Here is a 23,434-nt window from a genome sequence, read left to right as displayed (position 1 = left end):
GCAGAGGGTCTTGTCCTCTAATTAATCCTGCTTGTCCCCCTGCTAAACACTGGATCAGTTTGCAGCACTGATGCATTATTCAACATAGCCGTGGGTGAGAGAGGAAGTCTGTGGTCTGGAGTCACCTTACTCTGGGCGGAGCAGCAAAGCGAGGAAGATGGAGGAGGATGAGAGGGAGAAATGAAAGTAATGGAAGTGCAGACGACGGCGGGGAAGGAAGACACAGAGGAGTGGGTGAGAGGTATGATGGGGGGAGGGGGAGAAATGAGGTTAGAGATTAAAAAGGGGGGGAGAGAGATCAAATGGTTGATGTGGTTGAAGGCGAAGGGAACTGCGAAAAGATCCCATCCGTCTGAGAAACCGCAGGAGGGCCGGGGCTCGTACACAGGAAGTCAACGTCCAGCTGTTAGTTCTCTGCTTCTGCTGACAAACCAGTCGTACCAGCACAGAACCATTCAGCTGGATGTGCATATTTTTGGACACAACCACCAACGATAAGTCGACAACAACACATCATTCTTCTTTTTTTCCCCCTTGTTCTTTTATTGTTGATCTTTGTTATTCTTAAGAACGAACCCCTTCCTCAACCCCGGATTACATCTGTCATCTCCGTCGCTCTCATTTAATACACACCTTGCCCCCACAAGTACAATGGTCAAAAACACAGTAGTCATGTGCCATTGGTTCATACAGAAACACACAAGTGAAATCAACGGCACTCTCTGGGCTGTCGCCTCAGCCGCCGCCCCAGAGTGCGGTCACGATAAAAAGCTTAGGAATGGTAAATGTACAATGCACTCACACGGCTGTCTGGGCTGCGGCAGGACAACACAATGGTTGAAATAAATTATGTGAATTGGGGAATTTCTTTTATTTAAATGAAACTGAAATGAAAATAGAAAGCAGACAATGAGTTCACACATGCTTTCACAGACCTGTTTTAAACACTCAGGGAGACTCAGGTTTGTACTCGGGTGTCAAAAGTTCCGGCAATAAACTCACAAAATGGTCATTTACAGCACATTCAGCTTGGTGGTTATGTAGCGTTTACTTACTGTACGTCTTTACTCTGGGCAAACATATAGTATAATATTCATATAGTATTCACATAACATAATATACATCTGTATGTACACACTCCTTTTACCAACAAGAAAAAGTGTCCAGGCACTTCCTTTGTCAGATCACTGACTACACTGTAGCTACCTCATTCTTCATCTCCGTCACAAACAAGCTGCCGTATCAGTGAAGCTGCGGGAGCCCGGTCATATTGGCGCAATGTTAAGATTCCTCGCATAATTCCGGCGCTCCCACCTGAACCGGACTGCGAGCCGCAAACCGGCAGCCGAGTCTCGGCTAGCTGCCATTTCTCAGCTCCTGTGGGCTTCGGGGCCTCTCCTTGTTCATTAGGTCGGGCCCCGGAGCGATCGCTTTACCACCCTCCATGAAAACCTGCACTTAAAAGGAGCTTCAGGAGATACGGTGGGGACATAACATATTTTAAAGGGTAATAGTGGAGGGCAGAGTAGATATTTACTTGGTTCAGGAACAGAAATGTTAAAGAAAAATACCTTCCCGTCTGTGTCGGGGGTCTTTTTAGGGGATGTTTCATTGATTTGGGCACGAACACATCCAGTGGTCTGCAGGTGTTGGCCAGCATATAAAAAATAATGGATTGTGTTTGTCCATCAAGTCTATGAAAGCTGAGCCACAGGGTCCGTGGGCAACCGTTCTCTTCTTTTCTTACAGTTTAAATGCCACTTTTATTTGAAGATAAAATAAATGAAAACACTCATATTTTGAATGGTAACACAAAATAGCATAATTTGCCTTCTACACAATGTTAATGCCCCCTTTTTTTTTTTACATATATATATATTTATCTATATATATTTATTTTCATTTATGTTACACTGCAACAAATAACAAGTAGTGTTCATGTCAAAATTGTGAAAATGAGGCTCCTACCTGAAAGAGTTAAAATGAGATTCAAACCGGATTAACTTCCTTCAACTGTTTACAGAACAACCAAAACCATCAGACAACAAAGGAATTAAACAGCTGGAACTGGTTACACTGGATTTGACTTTAAACCACGGCGTTAATGAAATATAATGTTTTGCACCACCATCACGATGGCAAGTCGGCTCCTTTTTCTCTCCCGCTGGGTATAAAATTCAAACAATCACTTGGAGCGAGGAACATTAGCTGATGCAGTACATACTGGGTGTTTGTAGGTGTATATCATGAAGAAGCAGAGGAACAAAGTAAAGCGAGGATTCAAGTCAGTCAGTGGGATTGGCACTGTGACAGCAATGAGACAGGAATCTCCCTGCGGTGGCAGCGGGCCCAGTGCTGAGGCCCCTGGAAACGTCCACCTATAGCACACATGGTAATCCAGCACAAACATTATGGCAAAATACGACACGTTGCACGACTGTACAGTTACTGCATTAATACTGTTGAGGACTGGGCTGGTCCATCCCAATGCAGTAGGTCTCTTGCTGCTGTTTCTGCACCATTTATGGCGACCTTTGGGATTTATTCATGGGTTTTGAATAAATCTGTCCTATCGTCAGAGAATAAGGCAGTTTATGGTATGGTAGGTAAGTCATGCCACAACCACAGTGGACTGCTGTTGCATGTAGGTCTTAAAAGAGAAGAAAAAAATGCTTCTGCGTTAATGCTGCTGTAATTCTGGTGTTACATCCAGCCCACTCTCGCTGTACAAGTGAAACAATGAAAACACAGCCAAGGTGACCCTTCTTCAGAACAGACCGGTCCGTTTAGTAGCTCCGAATATTGTTTCACTGCTACGGAATCCCTTAGCACAAAAGGAGCTTTAGTCCGAGAGGCAAAGAGGACCAAGAAAAAGCACAAAAGATATCAAAAGAGATACACATCACCATCAAGGAGGAAATCACAGCTGTACATTAAAGGTTAAAAGTTAGAACTTTGACTGTATCTTTCTCCCCCTCTCCTTTCTCTGCAGTTCCTTCAACTCCAAGTCCGCAGGTCCGAACATGAAAGTAGAGGAGGGTCACTGGGTGGCCTCAAATTGAATCTTCACTGCCGCTGTGAGAGACATTTTGTTGCTATCTCCCCTCGAAGCAGTCCAAGTACTCCAGGACAAGGTCGTAGCAGAATCGATACTGATCCTGAGGAAGAATTACATTTTTTTTTTTACAATTAACAACTGAAAACAAAATAATAATTACAGAAGTACATTTTTGCCACATAGAAACTCTCACCAGAGACTCCACCATGTTGGGTTTGCAGTTGCGTAGAGTTTTGACGGCGTAGAAGATGTCCACCATGTTCTGGTACTGGATCATCTCGAGGAGGATGTTCGAGGCACAGAAGGTCCCACTGCGGCCGCCGCCATTACTGCAGAGGAGGAGATTCTGTCATTTTAGAAAACATCTCAAACAGATGTTTTATTTTGTATTCATGACTTTTTATCTTTTTTTCTTTCAATATTTCATTTTAAATTCATTCAGCAGGAATAATGACAAACAATGAACATTAAGTATTCATTATTCATATTTGAACCCCTGGTCCCACGGAAAAATTCCTACTCAAACTAAATATAATCATTGTTATAATAATAATAATTTAAATAAATTTAAAAATAAAAGAGGCTACCCCCCCCCTTCCCTTCAGGATGCAACAGAGGAGCATATAGAATGAGCTCCCTCTAATTGAAATGTATGTATTGGTGCAGTGGCTTTAATTCAACTATGTAATTAATTATACACATGTAGGGCCCTGAACAGACTTAAATTTCCCAGATGACTCCCTCAAGATATTTTAATTTTTTCCAGGTTCAAAACCATCTGAGCCATAGTGATGTGTTTGGAGTGAAAATATATTCAAATAGTTTAGTGCTGTATCCCAGCCACACTACATGCATGGCTTTAGGTAAATGTAATGACATTAATTCACTATAAACATTTTTTATCTAGAGCCATCAATAGGTAATTTGAGCCAAACTTTGGTTTATAACTAAAAACATTCATCTTTTATGAAATGTTTCTTCAGCCCCAAATGTCCAAATGCAACATTGAGACTGTGTTTAACAAATATTACACTCTTAATAAGCATGTAAGCACTTTCATGGTGAGCACATTAGCATGGTGATATTATTATCTATTTTAAATACAGATGAGCTAACTACATCTTATTAATACAGCACATTTAAAACAAAGGCTATTTCAAAGTGAACAGTAACATGAAACATTAATAATCCTTACCATTAATGGAAGGGCCATACCATTAGCCCTTCCATTAAAAGCTGTTTAAGTTTAGACCTTGGCTGTCAATATGATTCAACCCAGATCCAATTTTGATTGGCTGAAATCCCATAACATTGCATGCTCAGCAGTATGGTCCATATTTATGCAGTATATGCAATAAGATACAAATATATCTCCCTCCCTGGGGCATATCATTTGTTTAATAATTAAATAATAATAATAATAACTTTATTTGTATAGCACTTATCTAAACAAGGTTACAAAGTGCTTCACAAAATCCATGGCAATTTAAATAGGTCCTTGAAAGCTGTAATAAAGTATAAGCAGGGCAGCATATGTGTAATCTGATAAGCCTGATCTTGTACACAGCATCTTCAAAAATAGCAACATGAGGAAAAGCTGTGAGGAAGAGCAAATTGAGAAAAAACTGCACAGTGACATTTCCTCGGAAATATTGTCCTGGTCATCACAAATGAAAGGCAATATCAATAAACTACTGGAGGACGATCCACATCCTCCCTCCTGAGACGAACGCAGCGAAGGTGGGCTCGGAAGCCTCGGCCGCGTACACAGGCAATATTAAGGTAATCAATCGTCGTCAGCGCCGTGGCAGTGCTGGATTTACTGTAGTGAGAACCATCGCATTCCGTATTAAGCCATAATTGATTTGATCTCCATAATCTCTTTCTTGGTTGTCGTGGGTAACTCTGTGTGACAGCGCTGACTGATGTGCTTTTGGACGGGGGCGGCGGGGATGAACGTGTGACGGGTCGGCAATGAGCTGGACGGCCCATTCATATTCATCAGCGGGTGTGCGCTCCGGGGGCTTAGGACAACAGAGGAGCAACACAACACCGCGAGCCGCACTACACCACAGCAGAGCACGGTACATATCACCCTAGTACATCACAAAGTTCTATCTTGGAAAAATACTTTTTAACTAGTCTCTACAGTATGTGTTATTATCCAACAGATGTGCTGATGATTTGTCCCATTCTAACAGACATTTTAGTGATGCTGCCCTTTGTGAATAAGCTTTTTGTTTTGGATGATTTTAACTGTCAGTCTTCAGCTGCATTATTTCACTGTCTCAGACCTTTTCAGAGGGAGACAGAGATTGAGAGAGATTTATTTCTGCTTTCTGTTTCCAATACATGTCGCTGAGAGGTTACTCACAGGCAGTGGACGGCTGTGCGTCCTTCTCCGCACTCTCTTTGCCACTTGTGCACTTGGGCCAGCAGGTTGAGGAAAGCCTTCTTGGAGTCGGGGACATCGCGGTATGCCGACCAGCGCAGGAACTGGAACTGACACACCACCAGCTGACCCTCCTGGAGCTTCAGAATCAAAACACAAAACACATGGAATCTGAACCGCTGCACTATACCGGCTTTCATGCACTCCTATGCAGTGTTATTTCATATTTACTAGTTGCTGCAGCATTTCTGCGTGTGCCCGTTAACACCCGTGTTTCAGTGCTCCCCAGGCTACACGCTGGCACTCTGCCGTGCTCGCTCAGCACACTGACTCTGAGATATATGATTCTTCAGGTGTAAGTGGGGCCTGAGCTGCGAGCGAGAGAGGTCCCTGTGTGTTCATAACCTTGTCCTGTAGATTCTCGCCTAATACTTAAGGTTCAGTGGAGAACTATAAGTCATGCAAATTGAGCTGGCAGAGACACCAACGATGTATGAAGAAACTGCGCCTCAGTGGGAGTGGGATTTACAGAGAGTACTTTTTTTTGGTACTACATTCCCCGCCCCACGTACATATGCTTACAATGCACTTCCTTTGACTTTTACTCCCTTCCCTTGTATATCATTGTCACGCATTGGAAAAAAAGACTGATGCGCCTAGAGCCGGTCACAGAGAACGAGAGGTGCGTGTTATTTCTGTGTTATTGGATACCTCCCATGCTGTGTTAAGTTGCCCTCTCCGTGACAGTGGTATGCAACGAGTAAAAGAAAAGGTGCCTTATGCAGATAGGGGGAATGACAAGGGCGTTTGGGAGGAGGTGAGGATGCCAATCAAGACAGGAAGTTCTGGGCACTGCCTGTCGCACTGCTTATAATGGCAGCGTTGCAATAAAAGCCATGCATACAGATTTCCTCAATAATTGGTTGACAGTGATCCTGAGCAGAATACATGCATGTGCTTATGCAAATGCCCAGGCATAAAACTATACCTGCATACATATACACACACACACACATACACACACAATCAAAACACTGTGATGTGTGTGAAGTCAAAATGACATATACTTTGAGACTATATTACATATATATATATATATATATATATATATATATTTAGTTGAGGAGAGACCACCCTGACGTCCCCTCTGCTCCCTCTACCATGACAGTCTTTTTTTAGCCAATTTAATGAGTTCTGTCTAATTCTCTGCTCTTTGAAAGTGTGACATGCTTTATGAACTAATCAAAAGGAAGTCTGAAAAGAGTGTCCTGCAACGGAAAATATGACATGCATCATGATGATGAAAACCCCCTCTTTAGTATGCTAACGGCCACCTAAGAGAAGGAAGACGCCTATCTAGGTAATGACAAAAAGAAATTGAAAAAGAGAGAGACTGACCTTTATTGCATGCACGTCAATGGGTTTCTCGTGCAGGTTTTTCATAGAAAGAAAGCTCTGATAATTTGTATCGCTCTTACGGGAACGTCTTATGGAAACAATGGAGGCTCTGGTTCAATTTTCTGGACTGCTGAATATCTAAATACATTCTTTGAAGTATGCTTTATACAGTCTATGGATAACTTTTCTTTCTACAGATCTGCCATTGTGTTCGGCATAAATCTCCAGCCTGCATTTTACAGTGTATTTATTTCAGAGTGCATTTATTTGACAACCTCCCGTGTTTCATGAGGCAAACACTAGAGAAGTGTATGCATAATAAAGCAATATAGACAAATAACGATGCACAGGTACAAATACAGAATCAAGGGAAGCATTGAGTCTTTGAGTTTGTGCACGTTAGAAGTTTTGAACAAAATTCAAATCATCATTTGAAGGTTTCAGGTACACAGATTTTGCTTTTTTTTACAGCCAAGCCTGTATAGTTGTCAGACTTTGAGGATTGGTGTCAGCTTCTTAGATGCACATTACAGTTGGCAACTCTGAATTCGCTGTAGGTAAAAGGTCACATCTAAATGACCAGTGAGGACCACAGCTAATGCATTTCTGATGAGGTTCAAGTTATCATTTGTGAAACACCACTGAGTGGAACAACATGTCTCCAGCAGCCTTTTGTGGCACCTGATGACTCACCCTCGTGACATTCTTGACCCGAAACAGACGAGTGATGACATCATCGTCTGCTGACATGGACAGAAACTCCACTTCCATGGCTCCATACTGCTGCAGACCCGGCTCCGGCCAGTACTGAACACACGGCTGCAGGTAGAGGAGAGATTGTTATTGTCGTTGATGAAATACGGCACGTACAGAACTTGAACTAAAGCTTTCTTCAGTAGTTATGGCCAAGAAAATTCCCTTTGCTCTTAAAACTTTGGATCATCAAAGATAAGAGAGCTTTAAGGGGATCAAGTGACGGAATTATTAAGCCAGTAAGTGTGTGATAGGGTGTGTGTGTGTTGCTACGCAGTGGGGGGTCTCTATGTATGTAGTGTTAAAAAGAGGAAGAGAATATATTTAGAAAGACCCACAGATGCACATGCATATGTAGACGTTAGGATGCGACACTGGTGTTAATAAGGGGAGAGACACTCTGTGGGGAAGGAGAAATATAATATGTTGTGGAAGAAAGAAAAAACTCTGTAACAGAGTTCATAACCAGATGTCTAACAATGAACAATTTAAATTGGTGATAACTAAATTTTCAGGCGACTGAACTCCACGAGATGAAAAACACTTTATAAACTTGTAAAAAGATACAAAGAAGCCAATACGCAAATTTTACCAAAGTTACTGAGCACATCATACCCAACACAATGACTCACAAGGCTCTTAAAGGTCAGAGTGGTTATTGATTTTGATGAATATCTTTTGGCAGGGAGGATACTCTTACCATGAGTGTTAGGAGGCAAGTAATTACCATGAAAACCACCAGCTATGCTCAACTATTCATATCCTAATGCTAATTTCTTAATAAAACAATGATTCATAAGGTTTTAGAGCCTGAGAGAAATATATGTATTCATTTCATTTCTGTTAAGAGTTGACATCTTGTAAACTGCAAGATCAACCATAGATGATCACCGTTTCCTCAACTTCAAGATGCTCGTCACACATAGCAAAGAACAATCTGTTGGGGTGATTTCCATAAACTTTATGTCCTTTGTTATAAATGTCATCTTTACAGAATTCGCTACAGACAAGATAATGGACCATTTAGAAAATCTAATGCCACTGCTATTATTTATAGTCGGTACAAAATTATATCTAGATTGAGATCAGATTAGCATTACTCAAGCAACACTGAATATATATATATATATATATATATATATATATATATGAATAATACTGTTTATCTGCAAATGTTGCATTTTATCCTAAAAACTCAAATCTCTAAAAGCTTTTTCTTTAATGTCTTTGTCTCTTCTCAGGTAAGCTCTGTGATTCACACACATTTATTAATCATACAGGTGTAAATAGAAGGTAATTACAGATAATACAAGTTCCTTAAATTGTCCATGTAAAATGACTTGATGAGGGCTGATGTTAGCTAATGCTATGTGCTTCTCTTTTTTTTAAACTCAAAATAGCATCTGTCACAATGGATATGGATATATGCATGCTGAACATCTATTGTTAACTATTTATTAATTAATGTTTAGTTGTTATGGTGTACATTGTCTTATGACCTGTGTATTCTTTTATTATTCTTGACTTATGGCCAAAAAATGGTTTTGTGAGGTCATACTGACCTTGGACCTTTGACCATTCAAATCTATTCAGTTCAAACTTGAGTGCAGGTAAATGTTTGTGCCATATTTGGAGAAAGTTTCTCCAGTTGTTCCTGAGATATTGGGCTCACAAGAACAGGGCAGATGGAAAGATTGTGGGATAATTTGAAAACAATGTTTCCGGCTACATCTGTCGCTGCACGAAAGCATGAATATCTTACAATTTAATCAGAGTCCCGATTTCCATAGTACTACTGTAGGCTTGCTACGTCCTATTTCTCCAACCTGAGACATATCTGGAGAACTGAATAATGTCTTTCCTTTACCGGCTATTTTTCACACTTTAATTTCATCCATGCTCGATAATTGTGATAATTCTTCAGGGCTCAACAGCTCATTTTGTTAAACAAAGTTATTATTACATTTCCATGCCTATACATTTTAGAGCAGACTTAAAGATATATTGACTTTCACAGCCTTCTTCAGCATGCACGTGATTATCTGGCTGTCTTCATTTATCAGCTCAGGATTTGCTGTTACGGTGTGGATTCACTTCCCATAGAGGCTCCATGGAGTCGAGTGGAGGCTTTAAGCACTATGACATTCTTTTAATTACTTCTTCAGTGTTTCATTAGGTTTTCTAATCTTCAACATGATTCTTGTGTTATGTATCCACTCATTATTGTAGTGTTGAGAGGAAAAGAAAGAACAGGGAATATTGCAGTACAGAGGAAGACATATGCTCATGAGAGAAAGTGGGACGCCAACAAAAAGAACCCTGAGATGTGGCTGGAGGGGAGAGCGATGCTATTCTCCAGAGATGGAATTTGAGGAGGGGAAGGAAAATCTGGGGCGGGTGTTATCTAGTCATGCCTTGAGATCAATGTGGTCAGGGATCAAAGCCCAACAAAATGTCATGAAGGAACTAATCCCAAGCACAGATACAGAAACAGTGAGGTGAGGGTTTGTTCGGAAAAGTCTAAAGTGAAGTTCAGATAACCCCCAGGCTGAAAGTAGAAAACTTGCACAGCAAAAAGTGGCCCCAGCGCGAGTGAACTCAAACACTTCAACAAAGTGGGTCAACAAAACAGTGGCAATAAAACAGTATAATACACCTTGATCTTACCCAAGCAGAGTTGGACTGGTTGAGTTGGTTGAGCATGACCACCGCCGTGCAGCCGTAATCAAAGACCAGCCTCCAGAAGTCCGCCGTGGTGCCCGGCAGAGGGTGCGGCGTCACGATGAAAGCGGCCTGTCGGTGGAAGCTGTCGGCGAGAGCAGCGTTGATGTAATTGTTGCTCTCCCCTTCTGTGGTGACCAGGAAGGCCAGGGCACGATCCGGCGGCAGGACATCCATGCTGCGGTTCTTCTCCCGGTTTCTGGGCAACAGGGCAATGCTGCACTCCTCCACATCCAAGTGGGGAGTCACAGAGTTGAGTGTCTGCAAATGGAAAAGTTGAAGACAAGAGGAGGAAATTACACAAAAATTTAAGAGAGCAGTTAAAAGATGAGATGCGTGAGGAGAGGTGAGACACAGCAGAGGTATCAAATATGTCAGGGAGGAAGAGGAGGAGGAAGAAGAAGAGTATCAAACAGAAGCAAAAACAACCGGGAGAATTCCAAGAATCCAATAATAAACTGAAAGAATCTCTAATAATCTGAACATTACGTTTTTAAATTGATATCAAATAATGAAGGATAAATTCTGCCAACTGCAAGATTAAAAAAACTCAAAAGGAAATATTGCACAAGAATTTTCTTTGATGAACTGTCTGTTCGTTTAGCTGTAATTAAATGAGACAACTTGAAAAAGACTATTTGGATCATTAATACACCCCATCAATAATAGATCTGTGACTTGCTGATCTCAGTAGTACCAGTTGGCTGAGTGCTGTCAGAGGAGAGGGCGAACACAGAGCTCACTGGGCGCTGGACAGGCTTTCAACAACAATGTCAGACGGATATGTTTACACGATCAAAGAGGCCGATGTAACATTTTCCTCTATGAAAAACAGACAGATTGTAATCAGTGTGTCACCCCCTACTGTACCATCCACTAATCCACAGAAATAAATCAACCATTAGTTGAGCATGAGCATTTTCCAGTATAACTTTGAAATGCTAAACCTGGAATCAATGCGGCTGCTGGCTGAGAGCGGCAGCGGAGGGATGAGGCAGGTAAAGCGTGTGAGAACACAGCTGGCTCTCTTCTCTCCTAATCAACATCTAATAAAATGTTCGGAAACCGCATTCCTGCAAAACCAGGCAGAGGATTTCAATGCGAAGCCACAAAGAATCTGAGGTGAAAGGAAACCAACACCATCACTTGTGCACAAATACACACGCACGCGCAAACACACATTTGTGGATGCGTATCCGTTGCTATCGTTAGTCTGTTCCTTCCTGCACTCTGTTGATTTTAAAACGTCTGTGCTATAAAAGGACACATTTCCACAACAGGGCGGATGTAGTCGTCATCTGTTGTTTATGCAGCTGTCTGAATACCAAACAGACCGTTGTGGATTAACTGAACAACCACGGTACACACACACACACACACACACACACACGACAGAATATATGCAATACAGAGGCAATGTATAATACAATCCTCCCCAAACTGTATACAATAAATCAACAGCATGGTTGTCTCTGGATTTGACTTCATCAACTTTCCCCTCTATATTCAAGGCATCAGATTTATAAACATTCATTAATCGCAGTATTATTATAATTACTGATAGAAATAGTTGATTTATTAGTAGTAGTGGTTTAGATACACAAAAGGATGATATTTCTGTGGATATATTAGTTGAAGCTTTCTTTCAGAAAACTGCCACGGCTAGATTTAACACATAAATTAATTTAACTATTTCTATAATTGATGGTACAATAAGTAAATTTAGTAGCGGTAAAAGTGTTTTGGGGGGGGTTCATTTCAATGTATTCTATTTGATACTATTAGTAATACTGCGGTAGCATTAGCAGTAGTATTACAGTCCAATTTTACTGTAGTAGCTGAAGTGCTGGTAGGTTCCATTAAGGTAATTGAAGAAATGTTATTGATGATGTTAAATAAATCACATTATGAGTGTGATTGCCGAGTGTGGACTGTGTAATTAAGAACGGGAGTGCATGTTTCATATGTTAATGGTTGCACGTTTCAACAAAAAGAATCTGTGCTTTAGAAATTGATTGAGGTGCCGCTGATCCACCGTCCACTACAGCGCGGGACTGACCTGGAACTCTTCCCGTAGCTGAGAGGAATTACTCTGGGAATCCACCCGCAGCATCTCTTTGTAGGTGACGGCAAACTCATTCACCAGGATGGCCGTCTCTCCACACAGGCACGCCTCCAGGATGGCATCGTGGATGAAGATATACTGCTCCTGGAGGGACAACAGGTAACATGATGAAGTGCTGTGTGTGTGTGTGTGTGTGTGTGTGTGTGTGTGTGTGTGTGTGTGTGCACGTGTGTGGGCATGCATGTTTAATCTGGTGGGTTTTCAGGGTAATGGATGAGGGTATGTTATCTGGGTGCAAACACACAGACCAGACGCAACAAAGGAGGCAGGTTATGAACATGTGTAGATGTAAGTAAATAATTAAACCATATGAATAAGAGATTTTTCATAACCTGCCTTGGTCTGAATTAAACATGTGCTATAATGTTGGTAGTGTATCAAAGCTGCGGGAGAACAAATAAATATTTCCGAGTAAACAAACACAAGCGGTGTGCATTTAATTAGAGCACCCCTGCAAATAATTACAAATGTAATAAACAGCTAAGTCAATGTGGGATTTACATAATAAGGGGTGAATATGTAAATTATCTCCACATCTAAAGAACAGCACCGTGCCCACGCAGCACAGCGACAGACAACGTGAGTCTCTTCTCTCAAACTATTGCAATGACCTTTGCAAAAGTCCCACAGGGGCATAGCCCCCCCCACTCTTTGACTTTCCAAACAACAAGAGGGAAAATCAAATGTTTAGAAACCTGAGCGTTCCTCCAGAGCAGGAGAGAGGTGACCACATTATGTCCACTGATGTGATGTCACATCCTGAATATACAGCTGAATATAAAGTACGTGGATGATCTGTTTTATCTGATCTGTTGACCTGACCTCTGTCTGGATCATGTTGATGCGTCGAGAGCAGAGGGTTTTGACACAGTTGTAGATATCGACCACGCCTTCACACTCGGCCATGTCCAACATGACGTCCAGCACGATGTAGCAGCCGGTGCGGCCCGCCCCCATGCTGGAATGACCCAGAAACAAAAACAAGAACAAGAACATCTTTCATGAGGAGTCATCAACAATCTTACAATCAATGTTTGGAGAGTAACATGTGTCTGCTCAGAGCCCATGTTATTAAAGCTGTGTGATTTAACAGAAAATGGGAGAGTTGGCGGCCACCACAACAAACCAGGAGAGGGTCATGGAATTTGTTAAGCTTGCACTAGTTATATAAATACTTTAATTTAGGCCTTGAAATTACTAAAAACTTAATTTGTTGATTAATCAATACGTTTTGGCTGTATCTTTTTTTGAATACTAAGCTAATGGAAGCTTTAAGCTAACAACAAGAGAAAAATCTGAAAGTGGTGAGTACTGTTAAATTGAAGTGAGCATTGTTTTTTTCTATATCTGATTGAATAAAGGGCAATTTCGCATGAATACCGTTGAAGGGTGCTATGTCAGATTTTGCCTTAATTTAGCTTCAAGGTCAATTGATTCTCTGCTAACCTCTGTCTATTCATTCAAATGTAACCCAACGATACGTATGAAGACAGAAAAAAATAAGGTACTTCTTTGTACAGCTGCTCACAACTGCCTCCATCTGTCACTTAAGGTCATGGTGATAATACGATCAATGAATATAATAACCTATTGCAATGTTTTTCATATATACTTTGAAAAAGGAATTAGAATAACAGATGGTTTATAAGTTGTTGTGTTACCTGCAGTGGACCACCACCGGGCCAGCGTCAGGAGGCGTGGAGGCTTTCACTCTTCGTATAAAGGCCAACAGTCCAGTGGCATGATAGGGCACCCCGTGCTCAGGCCAGGATGTGAAGTGGAACTGACGCACCTCGTGCTTGGTTGAGTATCCTCTCTGTCGAAACAAACACAGTACACGCATTAGCATTACATGTAAAACAATACATTTATGTGGCTTGCATCCTAACCATCGTAGCCCGCAGGCTGTTGTTTCATCCAAGACGTGCTGCCATCCATTCAGAGGCATTCCCCCAAAATGAGAGATGTGGAAAGTTTTTTGGTTCAGTGTGATGACAACCAGGACATTATTTATGTGGGGTGTTAGGTCTTCTAGGAGAGTATGGCCTCTGGGCATCATATCCTAGTATCAGCTGCAATGTGAGAGACACGCAGAAAGGAATTACTGAGGCTCGGAGAGGGCGGGGAGGTTTCTCCTCTCCACTGGGAGGCTGCTGCCGTCACACAGCAATTTCTTCCTCTGTACAGAGTTGACAAAGAAAAGCAACGCAAAGCAAAGGTTTGCTGAAGACAGAAAACTAAAAAAAAGGGGGAAAAGAGCTATGAAAAAAAAGCTGTCACCAGCTCCCAAATATGTGCCGATTTGAATAAGCGGCAGCGTGTGCCCGTGGAGAGCGGCTGTGACAGTGGCATGATAATGCCGTGTTTGTGCCACTGTCACACCAGAGCTGCTCTTCTAGCCCTTCCACAGAGAGATCCCGGGGAGATTGACAGGATGGAGGTCACCGGGGGCACAGCACTGTAACAGCAATGTTGAAAAGACGGCAGGGCCATTCAGATAGCTGCTGATGTTAATTCCTCTAAATGTGGATGTGTGGACCTCATGCCTATCAGCACTAAGCCCTGTCAGGCATCTAATCTGTTCTATTAGTTCTAATTTTAATTCTTACTTCACCAGGTAACCGGGGAAACACGGACAAATTATGTTCATGAATAGATAACAGAAAGAAACCACACACATATTAATTTCCCCCCTGACAGAGCAGTGAAGTTAGGAATATTATAACATGTATCAACAAATGCAAAACAGGGTAGCTAAACAAAGGTAGCAATGTAAATGTCAGATCGACTCACCCTCTCCAAGGCAAATGTACGGACTGTGTATTCAGCCAGTGTCTCTGTCTTCAGCAGACTGATTTTAATGTCCCCGTACATCTCGCTGTCATCCGGCCAATATTTACAGCATTTCACCTGATTGGAAAAAAGAAAAGCAAAGGAGTTAAACCCTGTTTTATCACTACTACAAATTTCACCTGCAAATAATGTAGAAGGTGTCACATGACTTGATCTGTTTGATGGGAAAAGTGAAAATTTTACAGTTTTGTTGACATGCAGCATATTCAAATCTCCTCTGTTGTCTGGTGTTAAAGATAACCTTTATTTAAAAAGGTCAATACGCTTGACAACAACATATCCATCCTTCTATTTACATTCCAGCTTCTCTAAAAATGAAAAACAGTGTTTTAATATTATAATGGTTAGTTTGAGAGGGAATATTATAAGGTAACAATGAGATAATCTCTCATAAACAGCTATTTCTCTACACCTCTTACACTTACTTAAAAAGGTTGATATGCTTTGTCTACAACAGATCAATCCTTCAACTTTTATATTATAATAGTAGTTTTGAGTGGTCATATGATTAAGTGGACTATAACAGCAGTTGCTCGTTTTAATCCTTTTAGGCTTCAAGTGGCCAATTTAGAGGAAACAAGGAAATCATCTCTAAAAGGGAACAATCTCTCTCCATGCCTCCTTTCTTTGAGAAAGATACCAAGTTTACATGTATATCTAAGGGAGGAGACCAAAATTCATCCCTTGCTACTGAATTGTGCTGGTGGGGTGATTATTTCAGGATTATTTTCCTGACTTTAGTGAATAAGGTTATCAACGTTAATTGCATGGACTTTTAGCAACAACATTGCATTTGTTTTCCTTTAAATGAACCAAACTACAGATGTGAAAAGCGTGAGTGTCATTATTGCACTGTGCCAGTTTTGGTTGTGTGTGGCGGTCCCTTCCTTTATATTTGAAATTGATGCATTACAGTCAGACGGATTGCATGACTAGATATTGTAATAACCATGAACAAGATAACTTTTAACGATCCATTTGACAGTAAGGGATAAAGTAAAAAAAAAAAAATTAAGTGTGTCATTATAATTTGAAATTAAGTGATCATAAGAAATATTAAGTCCTACATCTGTTAGTTTAACTAGAACAGAGAAATAGTGGCGTGGAATTTATGAAAAAATACAACACTTTCACCTCAAATGCTGCAGAAGAACAAAAACAACCTGTTCCTCTGCAGATATTTCATCTCAGTGGGCAAAGAAAAGAAAAGCACAATAATCACAGAATGGTGGGAAGCATAATGACCAGGAGGCATCAATTTTTTTTCATCAGCATCAGGCAGAAAGGAGGTAATTTTTATTTTTTTTATTTATTTAATAGAGGTGTTATTTGGATTCAGCAACACAGGCCAGTCCTTATTTGTTGACTGTTCCCTGAATTGTTGAGGTGGAAAACCAAATTGGATGAAGGCTTACTGCTAGAAAAACGGTGTAATTTTAACCATCCACTGAGGTAATGTGCTTCTCTTTCCTACGGTGAAAAGAGGATGGAATACTCACAGCAGATCTCACACGCTACAGGTATTTATGTGAGGTGGAAAATAACGGTGCGACAGTAAAGCCATTAAGGCTGTGTAATCATGCAGTGTATGTAAGGACAGCTGCCCTAGATACGTGGCTCAGGTTATTTTTATATGCATCACAAGTATTTTATAGCTAATTTTATGGACTCTATAATCATACCATCATAATGTAGATTCCTATCATTCATCATGGCTGTCTCACGATGATGATGTCATAATAAGGGTTGATCCAAATGCCATGAAAAATGCAACATCAAGTTTAACAGCACTGCAGAGACTTTGTGCAGACGTGTCTTTCATTTTTCCTGATATCCAGAAAGTTAAAGGAATAGTTTGACATTTTGGGGGATACATTTTCTCGTTGGGTGAGAAGACATATACCACTCCCAAGTTCTTAGCTTAGTTTAGCATAAAGGCTGGAAACGGAGGGTCCTGTGAGATCTTATCAAACAAACAAAAGAAACAAAAAAAAACGTTCAAATAGACACCAAAACGTTCCCTCATGGCAAATGTGCCACGTGTCTGAGCACTGGGCGATGACAGGAGGAGGACAGGGACTGAACATCACTTACCCTGCCAACCTCCACCAGCTTAGTGATCATGACGATGCTGAAACAGTTCTCCTGCCACACCATCCTCCAAAAATCATACAGAGTCTCCTGCTTGGGTCCTGCTGGGAAGACGAAAGAAATAAGAGTGAAGGGCAAACGGCAGCATCAAAACCACTTGGTACGGGAATTCTTATCGCTGTGAAATCTTGTATTATTGCGACCTAATTGTCCTTTTCTCTGACGGCAAGGTACCGATCTCTCAAAATACCACCGTCAATGGAGTTATTGGGAATTGAAGGCAGAAAGTGTGACAGAAAACCAGCAGCGGCTTATGTTGAAAGCCTCAAGGAAAATCTGTAGTTGTCATGTGAAGGAAGACACATTCAGGAAGTGAGATCCAACTCAAAAAAGAGGATCACATAGGAAATAAATGCTTAAAAAGACAAAGCGCTGCTGACGACTTTTTGTTTGTTTCTTGCAAGTTATATCTGCTGCTCTCTGTTTCTGTGACAATGGGAAGGAAGGGGAGCTCGTGCAAGATAAGAAGAGGAGTAGAATTTAAGTGACTGTGTGATGGGAGAGAAACTGACACTCATTAAAGCTCATTATTGTCATTACCACGTATGGAAAAGGGGCCATCTGTCCATGCTCTGCATTCAAAACCTCAGCCGAGGAGGTTATGTTCTTTTTGCCTGCGTTTGTTTGATATTTTGCAGGAGTACAAAAATATCGAATGGGTGGATGACCACAAAACTTGGTGGAAGGATGTGGTGTGGATGCGGAGAGACCCCATTAAATTTTGGTACAGTAAAAAAAAGAAAAAGGGAAAATTTAACACACACACACACACACACACACACACACACACACACACACACACACACACACACACACACACACACACACACACACACACACACACACACACACACACACACACACACACACACACACACAGTGTCCATCTCTGTGCTAGCGGTAGTGGTTGAAATACAGGTTCTCCCTTCGACGACGAAGAACACGCCACCCAACATGTCACAGAAATCGACTGTGTGTAATTAATCACCTGTTCTAATGATTAATTCAGTAACATCACCAACGCAGCCTTCACGGGCTGCTAGTCAACCTTTTGATTTGCCAGAAAGATGGTTTTGGCAAGGGACTGTGCATGAGTAGGCTCATTGGCTGGATCATCTTCAATTTATTACAAGGTGCTCACCATCCTGAAACCCCCCACACACACACATACACACAATAGCCTTGCTGGGATACTCACCCTGAGTGGCGATGAAGTGGTTGGATCGATGGTAGCCCTGAAAGAGAGAAGAGGGATGACATGCTGAGTAAGCCGTCTACCCCTCAGGCACAGCTGTATGAGAGGGTGTCTCTCGGTCTCACCCTCTTTTCTTTTTTCTCCTTCATCTTTTCTGAATTCTGCTCTCCTCCTGACCCACACTCAGCAACTGTGAAACGTGTTTTCCTGTGTAGTTCCTGCACTGTCTGACCTATTGCTGACCACAGACCATGGCTTTGCCCTCTGCTCCTCAGAGTTTGGAGCAGTTGAGGCCACACATAGTAAATACTGCATCTAGAAGAAGTGCTGATGAATCTCTGAAAAAGTGATCTCTAAAGTGAGTCTGGCCGGCTGACTGAACAACGCCTGAATCCCTGTGACACTTTAATAAAGATATGACAGAGAAACTAAAGGTTCACGTCTTCAATTTCAGGTGTTAGAATCCTTCATCAAACTCTTGTTCAGAGTCCTGACCACAGACTGAAAATAAAGATGGACGACCAAGCTCCACCTATCTACGCAGTGGGGATCGGGGGATGGAAACACGGTTTCAAGGTCCAGTCGATACACACGCTGGACCAATCAAAAGTCAGTCTTAAGCTGTCAATCACGACATTTCACCTTGTTTTTAAGGTCAAAACCAATCTTACCAGACAAATTTGCCCTTAAACATACATCAGTGTGATAAGAACAACCTTAAACGACAAAATAAGTATTTTAAAGAAATTTATTATGCATATGTATGTATATTATGTACTTTGACATTTTAGTTTGGTCCATCCGCTAACACTGGGGAGGCAAGATTTATCATGATCAAGATTATTTTGCTTTATTTTTGGGAAGCCGTCAGGTCATCCATCTTTACCCTCTGTGGTCCTGTCCCATAAAAACTGATTCTCACCGAAAATGCACTATGCACAATATCTGAGTTGATGAATTAAAAAAACTAAAGCCATTTTTCTTTTTTCAAAATGAAAATACTTTTACTCTTGTCAAGTAGAACAATGTTCTACTAAGGTGAATTAAGGTGAAACACAGGTTTCACCTTAATTCATATCACCATCAACATACACCGTCTCCTAGGGCAAACATTTTGTGTACAGTCTGAGATGCTACATATCAAAGGGAGCGACAGCCTTTGATATAGATGACAGACATTTTCATTTGGTGAGTATGTGGGGTGAATATGAATGAACAATGAGATGTGTCACCTCAACTGCCATGAGGGGAATAAACATGACTCCCTGAGGGGTTTTGAGCATTTTAAGGCTGAGCAAACTGTTCAAAGATAGTAACTACTGCTTATGTCTCACTTTGCGTGTGTTTCCATGAAAACATCTCCTGGAAAACCTCACCGATGTTGTGGTTCACCTTCATTTGTCATTTTTGAGAGGAGCAGCTGGAAGGATAATTGATTCTCCGATTACCTTACACGAGTCTGTGACGTGGAGAAGGCAGGTCAGGAATAATCTGAACACACTCCCAAGAACCATCGGCTCTCGTCACATCAGCATGATGGGATGATCCACACTGATAACAGTTAATATCATTTAGCAGAAGGCGTCCTCCTTATATGCCGTGTCTGTCCATGTTGCTGATGGAACGCGTAACTGAATTGCATCCAGTCGGATAAACAGGGGACAAGTTTGAAATGGAGATGGATGACCAGTGCTGTGAGGCCTACTATCCACAATTCCTCTGGCCCTGGCCAAACACTATCAGCATGAATGATACCTCTCTTCTATTTAAGGTGAACAGCAGAGCAACTAAACCTCCGTCTTGACCACTTATGAGAACTAACAAAGACAGCAGGGTCCTCTATCTGTTTTTTCTTAATTTTAAATTTTTTGGCAAATGTGGACAAAACCTGAGACACACTGACCTTTGAGCATTTGTGGATAGAGGAAAGTTGGAAGAGGAGAGGGAAGTGGAAAGGGAAGAATGGGGGAAAAGAGCAAAGACAGAGCGATGGCAGGCTGAAGAAGGAGCAGTGAAGTACTTACTTCCCTGTTAATCCGAATCTACAGGGTCCAAGGTCGAGGAAATGGGAAAAAGAAGACATATAGGCTAGTTAATGAGAGAAGCTTTTTGTAAAGAGGAGTGATGGTTACAGAGAGGTGGTAAGAGGTCTGTATGCCTGCAAGTGGGCTTTTTTATTATGGTCATCGTGTTTTTATTTCCTGTAATGTTTTCATTGCTTTTTTTAAATGATAAAAGTTACTTTTAGTTAATTTTTTTTAAACGTCAGTTTTGTTGTGGGTTTTTTTAAAGGAAAGAAAAGAAAAACAGGCAAACTCTTGCAATCATCAAGACTGTGTGGGTGTGGTTTGATCATATTTGATAATTGGGCCACACAACAAGAAAGAAAACAATTTCACAATTGTCTGTTTTGGTTCAAATGCTGCTAAAGTGACGTGGGAGGAGCTATTTCAGGCGTCCCTGCATGGTTGTGTGAGTTAAAGTCATATCTTTCCCATTGACAATACTATTCAGAGTTGGATCACCTCTGGTTTGGATCAGCATGTAAAATATAGAAGTGACAAGTACAAGCCTCCACATGCAGAGACTTTGTTAATTCACCAAGCTACATTTCCCATGGTGCATCTCAATAGGAAATATCCAAAATACCCAATTAGGAAGCTTAGGCGTACTTTTGAGGGAGCCACTAATGGTGTGCGAAAGCTACAACATTAACAACATACTTCAGCAAATCATTTACATTAATCTTTGAATTCTGGGTCAATTTTGGATTAACTCCACGGCTGCAACAAATCGTTTTCTTCGCAGGTTCAATGAAACAATATTTTGAAACGTCCATGGCTCATGGGTATTGTAGTGGTTAGTGCTGATCTGCTGAGCCAAACTGACTCTACAAAACAAAGTTAAAGTAATTAGAAGTGGTGGCTGTAACAGCAACCTATGGAGTCATTACATCCTCTGGGGAGTTACATGTTCTATGTGAAGTAACAGTGAGAATATCATCAAGAAAACGTGAAGTGGGAATACAGAGAGGCATTAGAGCCCTTAGAAACCAGGGGGCTATCATAATTAGTGGCTGTACCGGCACAGAGACATACTGTATGTGAAATTACTGCTTTATATATCCCACTTGGAAAAGCGAGGATAAAAATCTATAGGCAGAAATATGTTATATGAAAAGAAAACTAACTGTGCAGGCATTCATGCAAGCCCCTATTAATCAGACTTGACTTAATCGTTTCAGTGCCTTAAGATGAGTGTTACACGACTAATGTACATGTTCCTTTACAGCAGGCAAAGCTGATTTACAGCATAGACGTGTGTGACGGAGTTTCTAAGTGTTTTTGGTTGTGTGACATCTGCCAATTACACCTTGTTGCTCTTTAGATGCAGATGAAATGTAAATCAGCAACAGCCCAGTGGTGCACTGGGCTGTCAAACACATGCAAAAATCGGGCACTGCACACCACAGCCGAGCAAAGGGTCCGACATTAAGTGCCAGAGAACGAGAGCTCGCATTTTGTCACCTCTGTTTTTGAAACCGAAATAATGTTTCAGAGGAAACTTTTCCATTTAACCTCCGGTGAAATAATCGCAGGCTGTCCATAATATTTCCCGCTGTGGCTGGGTTGTTACTTTTTAGCATGCAGGGTCAGGTTTGTCAGAGCGTAACACCACCGACACTGACACTGTAGTGGCTGTTAAGTGGTGTTTTCCTACTAATGCCCGCACCTCTGTGCCCTTAACGCTAATGGCGACCGTCACAATAACTACAGACCTAACAACAGACCAGGTTCTCACTGTAATGAACTCTCTAAAAGCATCTCACTACTAGCCATTCTCAACAGAGAAAGAAAAGAGAGAAAAGCCCTGTGGTATCAAGCATTTTCATGACAGAATTTGGCCTAAAGGATGAATCCAACCAAAAATCTTGTCAACTTAAGTAATTTTTGCCCACTGAAAATAATAATATCAGTTATTTTTCAAGTATGAATCTTGATAAGAATTTTGACTGAGACATGATTTTTCATCCCCTCTCAACCTCAAACAGCAGTGGGAGTACATCAGCCTGCCTCAGCTTCTCACACAGTGCCATGTTTACTTTATGGTAGTCCCAATGAGAGGCGTGTAAAATAAATCTTGTGAGATGAAGAAATTGTATTAGAGTGCCAGACTTCCTTTGACATAACTCAAATGATGAGCGACAACTGAGGAATATGACAACAAATTCACAGGGGAACCTAAATAAAAGTTTCCATCTACAGTACATATCTGGTAGTAAAAATATCTTGTATTTTTTCAGAATCTTTTTTTTTTATAACTTCTGCTTCCTCCGCTCTCTGAATAAACACAGCCCCATCTAGTTTTTTTTATGAATGAAAGCACGCATGAATGAGACTGTGTGAGACACATTAGCAACATATACATGTATTTCATATGATCAGTGAGAATGTTACTGTGGCGCTGCATGTGTGGCAGACAGTTAAGGTGAACAGTGGAAAGGATCATCATCTCCTCCCATCCCATCGAGAGATTGAATAACAGCAATCATTGTCTATTTAATTTAGGGGGATTTGTGGCATCTTACAGAAAGGTTCATCTCCTCTCCGTTTAATGCATTAAGTCCACTCTGCTTTAATAAAAGTGATAGCAGAGTTGGTGTTGGGTCAGGGACTCAATTGACAGACCATGGCATCTGGCAAAACACAGCAAAGGAGGGTGTTTGATTGGATGAGAGCTTCCAGGTGAAAGTGGGCCAGCAGACTGGTGGGCTTACGGGAATGAGAG

General features: G+C 41.2%; 1 protein-coding gene across 7 annotated transcripts in view; it reads right to left on the bottom strand.

Annotated features, from left to right (window-relative positions):
* Window positions 1-522: 522 nt before the first annotated feature.
* Window positions 523-23,434, bottom strand: part of ptprub (protein tyrosine phosphatase receptor type Ub) — a 161,050-nt gene continuing 138,138 nt past the window's right edge. For 2 of the 7 annotated variants that reach the window (XM_034609863.1, XM_034609868.1), the window contains 12 exons: window positions 20,671-20,688; window positions 18,650-18,686; window positions 17,395-17,495; window positions 15,241-15,357; window positions 14,109-14,263; window positions 13,270-13,405; window positions 12,382-12,531; window positions 10,269-10,583; window positions 7,542-7,667; window positions 5,433-5,590; window positions 3,252-3,387; window positions 523-3,158 (listed from right to left, as the gene is read on the bottom strand). In XM_034609863.1, coding sequence (XP_034465754.1) covers window positions 3,096-3,158; window positions 3,252-3,387; window positions 5,433-5,590; window positions 7,542-7,667; window positions 10,269-10,583; window positions 12,382-12,531; window positions 13,270-13,405; window positions 14,109-14,263; window positions 15,241-15,357; window positions 17,395-17,495; window positions 18,650-18,686; window positions 20,671-20,688 — 1,512 coding nt within the window. In that variant the 3' untranslated portion in view covers window positions 523-3,095. The remainder of the gene's footprint in view (window positions 3,159-3,251; window positions 3,388-5,432; window positions 5,591-7,541; window positions 7,668-10,268; window positions 10,584-12,381; window positions 12,532-13,269; window positions 13,406-14,108; window positions 14,264-15,240; window positions 15,358-17,394; window positions 17,496-18,649; window positions 18,687-20,670; window positions 20,689-23,434) is intronic. The other 5 variants (XM_034609864.1, XM_034609869.1, XM_034609867.1 and 2 more) reach the window with 3 other exon arrangements.

This window comes from Hippoglossus hippoglossus, chromosome 16 (genome assembly GCF_009819705.1).
Source record: "Hippoglossus hippoglossus isolate fHipHip1 chromosome 16, fHipHip1.pri, whole genome shotgun sequence".
Classification (NCBI taxonomy): domain Eukaryota; kingdom Metazoa; phylum Chordata; class Actinopteri; order Pleuronectiformes; family Pleuronectidae; genus Hippoglossus; species Hippoglossus hippoglossus.
Note: the sequence above shows the minus strand (reverse complement) of the source record. Positions and strands in the feature narration are given on the sequence as shown.